Below are 14,373 nucleotides of genomic sequence, written 5' to 3' on the forward strand. Positions count from 1 at the left end.
CGCAGGCACCGGCGCCCACCGCGGGAGGTTACGCTTCGCCCCTCGCCCTCCCCCTCGTGGCCATTGGGCTGCCCCGCGGCGCGCCCGCTGGACGGGGCGGGGCCCTCCCCTTTCCCCTCCGCTCCCCTCCCCTCCCCTATTTCCCGGGGTGGGAACGCCGGGAGGCGGGAGGCGAGGGGGCTGCTAGGGGCGTCCGGTTACATCCCCGCCTTCCTCTGCTCTGGCCGCGGGACCGGGTTTTGCGGGACCGCAGTTCGGGAACATGTTGGCCTCGAGCAGCCGGATCCGGGCTGCGTGGACGCGGGCGCTGCTGCTGCCGCTGCTGCTGGCGGGGCCTGGGGGCTGCCTGAGCCGCCAAGAGCTCTTCCCTTTCGGCCCCGGACAGGGGGACCTGGAGCTGGAGGACGGGGACGACCTCGTCTCCCCTGCCCTGGAGCTGAGTGGGGCGCTCCGCTTCTACGACAGATCCGACATCGACTCAGTCTACGTGAGTGAGCCCCGGGAGGGCGGGCGAGGGGCTGCAGGGCGCGGCTGGCCGGGGGCGCCCGTGGAGCCGGACGGACGTGGGCGTCGCAGGCGGGGACCGGGACCCACTGGCCACCAGGGCACCGGGCACGGCGCAGGGTCTCCCGCCTCTGCAGGGTCCACGAAGGTCTCCCCGACCCGGTCCCTGTCATCCGAAGAGCCGGTCGCGGGGGTCTGGGTGGCTCCGCGCGCCCCCGGCCGTGACCCCGGCACCTCGGTACCCCGCGGAGCTTCCTCCCCGGCGGCTGTGGGCTGCATCGCCGCAGGGAGGTCAGTCCACGACCCTCGGCTGTCCAGTGACTTCGGGGCTAGGACCCGGCCGGTCCCGGGTAGAGCCAGGTTCTCGCGCGGAGCCTCTGCAGGGCAACAGCCGGAGCTGGGTCGCAGCCTGCGCGCGGGCCCCGGGACTCTTGTGGCTGCGGGAGAGTTTCGCCGGCAGCCTCCTGTGTTTGTGTGCGGACTCCGGATGTGTCTTGGCAGTGATGCTGCTTTCCAGTTGGGCTCGTTTCAGAGTCCAGAGTCCAGAGCGGGAAACACAGGGCTCCCAGTGATCCAATTTCCTGTGGCCAGGCATTGTCACCACGGAGGCCCCAAACGAGGAGCGGGGCCAGATGACCTGCAGCTCCCTGGAGCCTCCCCAGGACTGGCCGGGCCTGGGGACGCTGTCAACTTGTTGAAGTCCTTTCGTGCCGCTGCCTTCCTCCGCTGCGCACCATGTGGATTTCATATAAGGCTTGTGTGCATTCCAGAAGTGCGGGGGGTTGGTGGGGGGGAAGGGGGTTGGAACTGCAAACGCGGCGGCTGCAGCCTGTCCTGCCCGTGAAATGGCTGTGCTCCCGGTCTGGCCTGGGCACACTGCGCCTTAGACAACACTCACGTGGAACTTGTAGGCTTTACCTAAAACGAATGAGCCCTTCAAGTCTGGATCCACAAAGAGCCCTCACCCTTGTTGGTTGACTGCCCTGGCCTCTTTGGACACTGATGAAGCCTGTAGATCCCTTTTCAGTATAACGCTTTTATTTCAGTTTTTAGAGAGACGAGGTCTTGCTCTGTTGCCCAGGCTGGGTGCAGTGGCGCCATCTTGGGTCACTGCAGCCTCCAACTCCTTGGCTCAAGCTGTCCTCTGGTCTCAGTCTCCTGACTAGCTGGGACCACAGGTGAGTGCCACCACGCTGGGCAGTATAAAGTTTTAAATGCATAAAATAAAATCCACAAGATGACCAAGGAAGGCACTTACGTTGAAATACAGATCAAAATATTAAAAAACACACATCTTATGTTCTTATGTACTATATATGCTTATATGCATTTTTTTTTTTTTTTTTTTGAGACAGAATCTTTCTCTATCCCCCAGGCTGGAGTAGTTCAGTGGCACAGTCTCAGCTCACTGCACCCTCCATCTCCTGGGTTCAAGTGATTCTCCTGCCTCAGCCTCCTGAGTAGCTGGGATTACAGGTGCCTACCACCACGCTTGGCTAATTTTTGTATTTTAAGTAGAGACATGGTTTCACCATGTGGGCCAGGCTAGTCTTGAACTCCTGACCTCAGATGATCTGCCTGCCTCAGCCTCCCAAAGTGCTGGGATTACAGGTGTGAGCCACCATTCCTGGCCCAATATATGCTTACCTTTTTTTTTTGTTTGTTTTTGTTTTTGAGACGAAGTCTCACTCTGTTGCCCAGGCTGGAGTGCAGTGTGAGATCTCAGCTCACTGTAACCTCCACCTCCCAGGTTCAAGTGATTCTCTTGCCTCAGCCTCTTGAGTAGCTGGGACTACAGGTACGCACCACCATGCCTGGCTAATTGTTGTATTTTCAATATAGATGGGGTTTCACCATGTTGGCCAGGCTGTTCTTGAACTCCTGACCTCGTGATCCACCCACGTCGGCCTCCCCAAGTGCTGGGATAACGGCGTGAGCCACCACACCTGGCCTATATGCTTACTTTTAACAACATTAAATAACAAGGTATAGCAGTGGATCCAAGGGCAGTTCAGGTAACGACTGAACTTTGAAGATCAATAGCAATATTCCAAGACACATGCAGCAACTATGATATGATACGAAAAGATCTGTGACTTCTATTAGTGACTGCTTTGTTGCCTGCATTCATAATTAAAGGAAATGCTAAATACCAGTTTTTGGTTTTTTGTTTTTGTTTTTTTTTTGAGACAGAGTCTCGCTCTGTTGCCCGGACTGGAGTGCAGTGGCTCAATCTTGGCTCACTGCAACTCGCACCTCCTGGTTTCAAGAGATTGTCCTGCCTCAGCCTCCTGAGTAGCTGGGATTACGGCACTCACCACCATGCCTGGCTAATTTTTGTATTGTTTAGTAGAGATGGGATTTCACCATGTTGGCCAGGCTAAGTCTTTAACTCCTGACCTCAGGTGATCTGCCCACCTTGGCCTCCTAAAGTACTGGGATTATAGGCATGAGCCACCGTGCCCGGCCAGTTTATGGTTTTTCTCATGTAGAGACCCACTGAATAAGAACCTCTTTTTTTGTTTTCTTTTGAGACACAGTCTTACTCTGTCGCCCAGGATGGAGTACAGTGGCTTGATCGTGGCTCGCTGCGAACTTTGCCTCCCGGGTTCAAGCGATTCTTGTGCCTCAGTCTCCCGAGTAGCTGGGATTACAGACGCTAGCCACCACACCCGGCTAATTTTTGTATTTTTAGTAGGGATGGGGTTTCATCATCTGTAGACAGGTTGGTCTTGAACTCCTGACCCCAGGTGATCCACCCGCCTTGGCCTCCCAAAGTGCTAGGATTACAGGCCCGCCTAAGAACCCTTTTGTTAAATTGAGACCTGCTCTCTTCCTTTACTTGTGACATCAGACTAACCGCACTAAATTCTAAAGGTCTAGAAAATCTGTTTTTTTTTTTGAGATGGAGTCTCGCCCTGTTGCCCAGGCTGGAGTGCAGTGGCGCAATCTCAGCTCACTGCAAGCTCCGCCTCCCAGGTTCATGCCATTCTCCTGCCTCAGCCTCCCGAGTAGCTGGGACTACAGGCACCTGCCACCAGGCCCGGCTAATTTTTTTGTATTTTTAGTAGAGACGGGGTTTCACCGTGTTAGCCAGGATGGTCTCGATTGCCTGACCTCATGATCCGCCCACCTCGGCCTCCCAAAATGATAGGATTACAGGCGTGAGCCACCGCGCCTGGCCTAGAAAATCTATTCTTACAAAACAATTCCTGTCAAAGACTTTCCTGTCTATTTGGGTTTGATCTGCGCTTCCATGAGAAAGGATCCCAGAGGTCTCTTTGCATCTTCTATCTGTCCTGTAGGTTGGGTTCCCAGGAAGCTGACTTTGACTATGCTGGAGATTGGGAGGCAGATTATTTCATTAGGGTGCTCCTTGGGTCCACACCTGTGGAAGGGTGGGAAATGAGGAAGGATTGAGCAGAGGAGAAGCCCAACTGCAGGGCAGTCCCAGCGAAGGTCTCCGCCAGCCCCTGGGGGAGCTCTGGAGCTGGGATGGCCTTGCAGAGTTGTCTCAAGCCTTGAGGGGACTGGGCCCCTGTGCCCTTGCATGGATCAGTGAGTCAGTGAATCACTAGATAAGAGCTGTCCTGGATGGAGATACACCCGGGGGTAAGGCAGGTTTCTCCCTGGAAGTAACCCTCAAAGCTGACAGTGGAGGGCTACATTTCCAGGAGCTGAAGGGGGAGCTGGTGACACACTGCAGTGTCCACCCCTATCTACAGCTGTGCAGATACTCTTTGCATATTGATGGAAGAAGGTGAATTGATAGGAAGTGTAGGCACGAAGGGATGGTCTTCACCATTCTAGGCATTAGGAAAGTGTAAGAGACACCCACTAAGAAAGAAAACAGTTATTGGTTGGGTATACCTCTGTATGTTAGAGAGATTTGCTAGTTTTATATGATGTAATCCTCAAAACATTCCTCCCTTTCTTCAGATGAAGAAACAACAATAATATCAATAATTAGTGATATACCCAAGGGCATGTGACCAGTCAAATACCAAAGCTTGAATGCTAACCCAAGTCTGTGTCTGACTCATAGTACTTTCAAGCATTAAGCCTAAAACATGTAGCAATGGATGTGAGGGATTGCTGTGAGCAAGAGTAGTAAGAGAAGACTTCACAGAGGAGGTGACATTTAAGATTTCGAAGACAGGTCCAATTGCAGTAGGTGGACAGGAAATGGAGAGGCCATTCCAGATGTACTGCAGGAGTAAATGCATGAGGATGGGAAGAAGTTTGGGAAAATGATGAGTATCATCTGATGAAAGCAGGTAGTTCTATTGGAATAGGAGGTTTCTGTCTGGACAGGCATGTGGGGGTCAAAAGATAGAATGCATCAGTTAGCTTTTGCTGTGTAACAAACAATCTTGGCTGGGCACAGTGGCTCACGCCTATAATCCCAGACTTTGGGAGGCCAAGGTGGGAGGACTGCTTGAGCCCAGGAGTTCCAGACCAGCCTGGGTGACATAGTGACACCCTGTCTCTAAGAAAAAAAATTAAAAAGAAACCAACCTCAAAAACCTGGGGCATGTAATAATAAGCATTTATTGCTCACATGTCTGCAATCCAGCTGTCAGTGGGCTGATCTAGGGTGACCTTGATGGGGTATTTGAGATGATTTTGTTCTGCTCCACAGGTCTTTCATCCTCCAAGCCCATTTTGGCTAATATGGTAGCCACTAGCCCTATGTAGATATCTAAATTTGTTTTTATTACAATTAAATACTATGAAAATTTCAGTCTTTCAGTCACACTAGCTGCATTCCAAGTGCTCAATACCCTCATCTCTAAAGTCCAATTTATCTTGGATCTCTAATATTTTATTTTATTTTATTTTATTTTATTTTATTTTAATTTGAGATGGAGTCTCACTCTGTCGCACAGGCTGGAGTGCTGTGGCGCAATCTCTGCTCACAGCAACCTCCGCCTCTCAGGTTCAAGCGATTCTCCTGCCTCCGCCTCCTGAGTAACTGGGACTACAGGCGTCTGCCACCATACCCTAATTTTTGTGTTTTTAGTAGGGATGGGGTTTTGCCAAGTTGGCCAGGCTGGTCTCGAACTTCTGACCCCAGGTGATCTGCCTGCCTTGGCCTCCCAAAGTGCTGGGATTACAGGCATGAGCCACCGAGCCTGGCCTCTAATATTTTTTTGATTGACTGAGTACATTAATTTTTTCAGGACATTGGGTATTATTTTTTGTAAATTGCAGTGCAGTGTTAACATCTGTCATATATTCATTCCACAGATGTTCAACTTCTTGCCTAACAGTGCTAGGCTTTGGGGATAGAGATTGAAAACACCATCAGTGTTGCCACTGCCCTCATAGAGTGTAAGGTCTAGTGACGAAGACAGACATTAAATCAATGATTATGCCTACATTGTGATGAGTTCAGGGCGGGGATATATTGGGGTGAAAGCTGAACTGATTGGAGAGATAGGTGAGCCTCCCCCAGGAGAGCTGAGATCAGGGGGTGAGTGGAGTTTCACTATGAGGAAAGGGGAGGAGGCAGGAGGATGGTTCCAAGGAGGAGGAGGAGGAAGCATGACCACATGTGAGACCCTGTCCCTTGAAAGGAACAGGAGCTTGGTGTGTCCTAGGAATGGAAAAGTGGATGGGAGCGCAAGGCAGTGGCGTCAGATGAACTTGGAGAGCTCAACAGGGGTGGATCCCGTAGCACCTGGTAACTCAGACCTTGCCACTCCCAGCCTAAAGCCCTCTAAGTGTTTCCTTTGTGCTTAATGAAATCCAAACTCCTCACGCTGCATGGTCCGCAAAGCCTCAAATGGCCCAGCCTCGCTGGTCGCTCCGCCCACATGGCTTCCCATGTCCGCCTCATGTGCCAGGCTGCAGCCACCCTGGCCTTCTTTCTCTTCCTTGACCATGGCCAGCTCATCCCATCCGGGTCAGGGCACCTCTCCTCTCCTTTCTGCCGGGGACACCCGCCCCCAGCTCCCTGGGGCTGCGCCCTCCTGTGGTCAGGCCTCTGCTCACATGCAGCCTCTTCAGGGCGCCCTTCCCCATCCACCCCCTCGCTGTCTCCTTCCCCTCATAGCATGTCTAATCACCTAACATTAGTTTGTTTGCTTTTTGTGTTTTTGAGATAGAGCCTCACTATGTTACCCAGGCTGGTCTCAAACTTCTGGGCCCAAGTGATCCTCCCACCTCAGCCTGGCTGATTCTTTAACATTTCATTTGTTTGTTGCCGGTCTCCCCCGTTAGAGTCTGAGCCCCATGAGTGCATGCCCACCATGTTCACCACCATCTGCTGGGTACTAAGGATCGTGCCCGTGGTGAGTGCTCTGTTATGATCTGTTGAATGAATGAATGAATGAAAGCCTGTTAGGATTTCAAAAATTTTATTCTATGAAGCAATGAGGAGCCATTAGACATTTCTTTCTTTCTTTTTTTTTTTTCTGAGATGGCGTTTCGCTCTTATTGCCCAGGCTGGAGTGCAATGGCGCGATCTCAGCTCACCACAACCTCCGCCTCCCAGGTTCAAGAAGAGATTCTCCTGCCTCAGCCTCCTGAGTAGCTGTGATTACAAGCATGTGTCACCACGCCCGACTAATTTTGTATTTTTAGTAGAGACAGGGCATGTTGGTCAGGCTGGTCTTGAACTCCTGACCTCAAGTGATCCGCCCACCTCGGCCTTCCAGTGTTGGAATTACAGGCATGAGCCACCGTGCCCGGCCATTAGAGATTTCTAAGTAGATGGCTGACACGATTTAACTTTAAAAGATTATCATTTTCTTCAACAAATAAATGGCATGGTGGGGAAGAAGGAGGAGACCTGGTGTGGGTTAAAGGAGACTTCAGAGACTTGTTGACCAAATGCAAGTGAGGACTTTGTTTCAGTCTGATTAAGACAAATCGGCCGTAAAAAGGTATCTTTGAGACAAACTGCATTTCCAGAAGAGGTATGCATGCAAATGTGTAGATTTCGTTTCTCTTGGGTACATACCTAGGACTGGAATTCCTGGGTCATATGGTAACTCTGTGTTTAATATTTTAAGGAACCGTCGAAGTGTTTTCCAAAGTGACAGCACCATCTGACATTCCCACCAAAAATATATGAGGGTTCTGATTTCTCGACATCCTCACCAACATTTCTTATTTCTGACTTTTTGATTTATAGCCATCCCAGTGGGTGTGAAGTGCTGTGTTGTGAATCTGATTTGCATTTCTCTGATGGCTAATGATGTCGAGAATCTTTTCATGCACTCATTGGCCATTTGTGTATCTTCTTTGGAGAAATGCCTGTTCAAATCCTTTGGTCATTTAAAAAAGTTGTTTTTTTTTTTAATGGTTGAGTAGGGCATCTTTCAACAAAAATACTTCATAAATGAGACCAGCCTGGTCAACAGGGTGGAACCCCATCTCTACTAAAAATACAAAAATCAGCTAGGTATGGTGCCACGCACCTGTAACCTCAGCTACTCAGGAGGCTGAAGCAGGAGAATCTCTTGAACCTGGGAGGCAGAAGTTGCAGTGAGCTGAGATCATGCCACTGCACTCCAGCCTGGGTGACAGAGTGAGACTGAGACTCTGTCTCAAAAAAAAAAAAAAAAAAAAGAAAAGAAAAAAGAGAGAGAGAGAGAGAAGAATCCTTCATAAATGAAGCTGTATTTTTCACATTGGGTAACAGCAGGCAAGTGATGTCTGATTATTGCTTGGCTTGCCATGCTAAGATTAATACCTGGTGTTAAGGAGATTACAGTGAGATCATGCCTGTCAAGTTATATTTTTCCCCACATGAGCAGCAACTGAGTTATGGGGTGACACTCACTTTGGCCTTATCATCTATTTCCTTGCCCACCAACCTTTCACCTAATAGTTTTAGCATCCATTGATGATCTTTGCCTGAAACAGTAATTAAATTAAAGGTTGCAGGATGCTGTTTTATTTTGTGTTGCTGGTTGCTTGTTTCTGTCATTCTTTCTGCATTTATTAGCTGGCATATTCTGTAAAGAGGTTTTCCTCATCAACCGTGACTTTTGGGTAACACTGATATACTGTTCCTTCTGGAAAGACAGATAAATACTTAACTCTTTTCCTGTAATTTTTTATGTTTAAGTTAAGGAATTTGTGTAATACAGTACTAGGCTCCAATTGCCACAGGTAAACTTCTGATATCTATATTCAGGTTGTTAAGGAGAAACGTGTCTCCCCAGAGATTGGGGGTCTCACACCCCAAGGCCCTTGGTGTGGCATCCTCAAGGGCTACTTCTTTGATAGACACACGAGTAGTTAAAATTTAAAGAACCCAACAATTTTTTTTTTCCCAGTCAAATTTAGCCTGGGGGGTTGTATATCAACTTTAAGGATACTAATACTAATGAGTTCTGATAACCCACTACCATCGGACAAGCCCCAATCATTTTTAAATGTTGGAAAGTAATCTCAGGTAGAAATTTTCTGCAGAAGAGAGGGGTAACTGATCCAAAGTCACTTGGACATTCACTGGATTAAGCTGAAAATGTTGACTCATCTCTATTACTCTTATGTCAGAGGCATGTGAACAAGAGCAACTCCATCTTGAACAGGGGCTGGGTAAAATGAGGCTGAGACCTATTGGACTGCATTCCCTGATGGTTAAGGCATTCTAAGTCAAAGGATGAGGTAGGAGGTCATCACAAGATACAGGTCATGAAGACCTTCCTGATAAGACAGGTTGCAGTAAAGAAGCCCGCCAAAATCTATCAAAACCAAGATAGCGATGAGAGTGACCTCTGGTCGTCCTCACTGCTACACTCCCACCATCGTCATGACAGTTTACAAATGCCGTGGCAATATCAGGAAGCTACCCTATATGGTCTAAAAAGGGAGGTATGAATAATCCACCCCTTGTTTAGCATATCATCAAGAAATAGCCATAAAAACGGGCTACTAGCAGCCCGTGGGGCCGCTCTGTCTATGGCGTAACAATTCTTTTTTTTTTTTTGAGACTGAGTCTCACTCTGTTGCCCAGGCTGGAGTGCAGGGGGACGATCTCAGCTCTCTGCAACCTCCACCTCCCAGGTTCACACCATTCTCCTACCTCAGCCTCCTGAGTAGCTGGGACTACAGGCACCCGCCACCTCGCCCAGCTAATTTTTGTATTTTTAGTAGAGACGGGGTTTCACCATGTTGGCCAGGATGGTCTCGATCTCTTGGGCCTTGTGATCTGCTCGCCTCGGCCTCCCAGAGTGCTGGGATTACTGGCGTGAGCCATGGCACCCAGCTGCTGTTCTTTATTCCTTTACTTTCTTAATAAACTTGCTTTCACTTTATGGACTTGCCCTGAATTCTTTCTTGTGTAAGATCCAAGAACCCTTTCTGAGGGTCTGGATCGGGACCCCTTTCTGGTAACCCTTAGATTGTTCCTCAGCTTTATTTACTAATCCTTTTGCTTCTATTTCTGTTTCATGCCAGAGTCATTTCTTCTGTGGAGTTAATGGGAATCACTTGCAATTTGTACTTGGAATTTTGTTCTGGCACTTATAGTGTTTGATCTTAGGCAAGTTACATAAACTGAAACTCACTTTTTCTCAAAGAGTGAAAATGATATTAATCTTTACTAGGTTTAATGAGATAACTACAGTAAAAATGCTTTGTAAACTGTAAAGTGCCTTGCAAATGGATTAGGCTCCAGGTCCACTTGTGGGCTCTAGGCTGAAATTAATCAGTCTCCACTTTGATTGTGTCCCGGATTTGCCTATTTTCTGGACTTCCTTTTTGTGTTTTACGTTTTTTTGGATTCATTTTGTTTTCCAGCTTTTCGTAGCTGCCCAGTCACTAACTTTGAAGCCATCCCAAAAAACATTGCAACTTGCATGACTTTTGCCCCCAGTGTGTCTAAACTAGGCAGCCAAGTGTAACAGAAAGAACATGGGTTATGGACTCCAGCAGATGTGGGTTCCGATCTTGGTTCCATCACTTGCTGGCTGTGTGACATTAAAGCTAAATTAAAATCTCTTGTCATTTCCTTGTCTGTTTCAAGTATGTGAAAACAGGGATGATTGTACTAAATGCCTGTTGTATGATATTTAAAAGATAAAAAGAGCCTTAGTAAAGGACCTCAACATTAGGTGACAGCCAATGTTTGCTGGTTTCCACTCTTTATGTTAAATTATTTTAAGTTCCCGTTGCCTCCCACCCATGGAGTTTGCTTTTGCAAGTTTCACTGTCTTCTCAGTACAGCGATTTGCATTTGTAAAAGGACGGTGTTTTTTTCTTATTTGTTTCTACCTCAAGTATTCTCTAAACACACGTTTTGGAGAAGGCTCCCCCCAAACTATTGCAGGCCGCTTTCTGCCCTGGGGACTGTTACTAGGCTCATTTAAGCCCCCCCAAAATGGCTGTTGTTTCACTTTTTCAGGGTGTATTTGGACATAAGAAATCTAACATAAATTATAAATTTTTTGAGCATCTGCATATAGACTTTCTCCAGTGATTCTTACTGTCTGAAAGTTCACGTGAAAGAAGAAATGAGACAGGAAATGCTTTCTAAGATGGCAAACGCCCTCCCATTATAAGTTAGGTGCTCTGTCCATCCCCTTCTTGTCAGTTGGGTTGAAACAATTGTACATAAGTGGTTCCAGCTGTTACCCATGTGGTGCTTGGCATTTTCACCCTGGGTTTTTTGTGATCTAATTGACATGCTCTGCCCTAGGGCAGCTGGATGAAAAGTCGTATTGTTTTCTGTGTTTTTTGGGGTGAGTGGGAAGACATGGTTCTGTAAAGGGGCATTAGTTTTACTAGCCGCATAGTGAGCTGAAGTTTTACTTTGCTAAAGGAACTTTTTCCCAGTGTGAACTGATATTGTAAGCAGTATTTCAGGGAAATATTTACATTGCTCAACATGTTGGAAATAGCTGTTTTTCAGTAAAGAAGTTTTTACTCCTTAATGCAAATTCACAAAGAGCCTCACCTCGGCAATATTTGGTTACCTTAAGTTACCTTAAGATGATAGTATTACATTATTATTATCAGCAGCACTCTCAGTGACTCAGACGGGCTTTCTCAGAAATGCATTCACCCCATGAGGGTTTTGCAATATGATCAATATAGCAAGGAATGTGCTGCTGCCATTGGGAGTCAGGGGTCTAAGATGCCAAGTGCAAACTTAGAGAGAGAGGCAGACAGAAAGAAACATGTGATAAACCCTGGTTGGGAGGTCAGAAAGCCTTCACAAGGGAAAATGAGACTTTGCCAAGCACATGAGCTGAGGATTATCAAGAAGGCTTTTCCCTTCCCTTCCCTTCCCTTCCCTTCCCTTCCCTTCCCTTCCCTTCCCTTCCCTTCCCTTCCCTTCCCTTCCCTTCCCTTCCCTCCCCTCCCCTCCCCTCCCCTCCCCTCCCCTCCCCTTTCTTTCCTTCTTTCCTTTCTTTCTTTCCTTCTGTCTTACTCTGTTGCCCAGGCTGGAGTGCAGTGGCGAGATTTCAGCTCATTGCACCTTCAGCCTCCCGAGTAGCTGGGATTACTGGTGTGCATGATCACGCATGGCTAATTTTTGTATTTTTAGTAGAGACAGGGTTTCACCATGTTGGTCAGGCTGGGCTCAAACTCCCGACCTCAGGTGATCCGCCCACCTCAGCCTCCCAAAGTGCTGGGATTACAAGCGTGAGCCACCACACTCAGCTGAGGAGGTTTTCAAGAAGGAGGGAATCGTAGATCCAAAAGCATGTAGTGTTAACTAGGAGAGACACCATGGAGAGTTTGGAGAATCAAAAGCAATCTAAAATTTTTTTTCTGGCACATTTCTCCTCTAGCCTTTTACTCACTAACATTCATAAAAACTAAATCGTGGTCTCATAATCCATGTACTTTTTTGAGACAGAGTCTTTCTCTGTCACCCAGGCTGGAGTGCAGTGGTGCAATCTCAGCTCACTGCAACCTCTGCCTCCCGGGTTCAGGCGATTCTCCTGCCTCAGCCTCCAGAGTAGCTGAGATTACAGGTGCCCACCACCACGCCTGGCTAATTTTTGTATTTTTAGTAGAGATGAGATTTCACTATATTGGTCAGGCTGGTCTCAAACTCCTGACCTCAGGTGATCCACCTGCCTTGGCCTCCCAAAGTGCTGGGATTATAAGCATGAGCCACTGTGCCCGGCCTGGTGTACTTTTTAAACTAGTACAAATGTAGTGAACAGAAAGTAATACTGGTGACTGCTGTGTAATAATTAGGTTTCATAATTTCTTTTTTCTGGACTCAGGGCACTGTATGGGGTCCCTCAGGCTCTGTAACTTTTGATTAGTTTTAATGACAAAATCTGCTTTCACCAGCACCATCTTCTGCTCATTAATGTGGTCTAATGTGCCCAGTGCAACTAACACTCCTGTGTCCCTGGGAGGGGAGTGGCAGTGGTAGGAAAGTCTGGGGAAGGAAGAAATTCAAAGATCATGAGGGATGGAGGTAGAGAGTGGAATGATGGTTACCAGATGCTGGGAAGGGTAGGGTAGGGGATGAAAAGAGGTTGGTTAATGGGTACAAACATCCAGTTCAATAGAAGGAGTAAGTTCTAGTGTTTGATAGCATAGTAGAGTGACTACAGTTAACAAATATTGTATATTTCAAAATGGCTAGAAAGGAAGCTCTGAAATGTTCCCAATGCAAAGAAATGATAAATGTTTGGGGTGGTTAATTTCCTAATTATCCTGATTTGATCATTACACATTGTATGCATGTATCACAATATATACTCCACATGCACCCCATAAATATGTACAAATATGATGCATCAGTACAAATAAAATAATAAAGTGGATCTTCACCGACACAAAAAGGACAGTGAAGGGGTCCCGCTTCTTCATTTTAGCTTTGTTGCTTGTGCTTTTGGTGTCATGTCCAAAATGTTATTGTCAAGATCAATATCAAGGGGCTTTTTCCTTAATGTTTTCTTCCAGGAGTTTTATAGTTTCAGGTCTTACATTTAATTCTCCAATCCACTGTGGGTTAATTTCTGTGAGTGCTATAAAATAGGGGTCCATTTTCATTCTTTTGCAGGAGGATATCCAATTTTCCCAGCACTGTTTATTGGAGAGACTGCCTTTTCTCATTGTGTGTTCCTGGTGACCTTGTCAAATGCTAGTTGACTGTAAATATGTGGGTTCACCTCTGGGCTCTCAGTTCTGTCCTGTTGATCTATCACGGCTATCTGTGATAGCTTTGCTAGCCAACTTGATTGTGGTATTCATTTCACAACATATACCTGTATCAAATCACGTTGTACACCCTAAACTTATACACGTTTGTTTGTCAGTTATACTTCAATAAACCTGGAAAAACAAAACCAAACAAAAACAAGGACAATGAGCCACAGGCCCCACTGACAGAGAATGTTAGTCTTGGCTTATCTATTAGAACCATTTGCCCTTCTTTGCTGAATTTCAGATCAATCAGGTTTGTTATATATATATATTTTTTTTAACTCTATTTTTGTTTTTTGAGATGGAGTCTCACTCTGTTACCCAGGCTGGAGTGCAGTGGCGTGATCTTGACTCATTGCAACCTCCACCCCCTGGATTCAAGTGATTCTCATGCCTCAGCCTTCCCAGTAGCTAGAATTACAGGTGTGGTTAGCCACCGCACCAGGCCTGTTATATGGTTTTTAAAAATAAACTTTTATTATGAAAAATTTCAAATATACTAAAAAAATATAATGAACTCCCCTGTATTCATTACCAGCTCCAACAAGTAGCAATTTGAGACTAATCTTCTTTCATTGATGTCCTCACTTATTCCTAATGTTCCCTCCCCATCCCAAACTGAATTATTTTTAAGCAAATTCCAAATACTTTATCTTTTTGTAAATGTTTCAGAATGTACCTCAAAAGAAAAGACTCTTTAGGCCAAGCCCAGTGGCTCATACCTATAATCCCAGC

General features: G+C 47.0%; 1 protein-coding gene across 1 annotated transcript in view; it reads left to right on the plus strand.

Annotated features, from left to right (window-relative positions):
* Positions 1 to 204: 204 nt before the first annotated feature.
* The window catches only part of LOC105474781 (nidogen 1), a 94,703-nt gene continuing 80,534 nt past the window's right edge, over positions 205 to 14,373 (plus strand). Inside the window, exon 1 of the mRNA XM_024790614.2 lies at positions 205 to 487. Within this exon, the coding sequence (XP_024646382.2) occupies positions 263 to 487 (225 nt within the window). The 5' untranslated portion in view covers positions 205 to 262. The remainder of the gene's footprint in view (positions 488 to 14,373) is intronic.

This window comes from Macaca nemestrina, chromosome 1 (assembly GCF_043159975.1).
Source record: "Macaca nemestrina isolate mMacNem1 chromosome 1, mMacNem.hap1, whole genome shotgun sequence".
Classification (NCBI taxonomy): domain Eukaryota; kingdom Metazoa; phylum Chordata; class Mammalia; order Primates; family Cercopithecidae; genus Macaca; species Macaca nemestrina.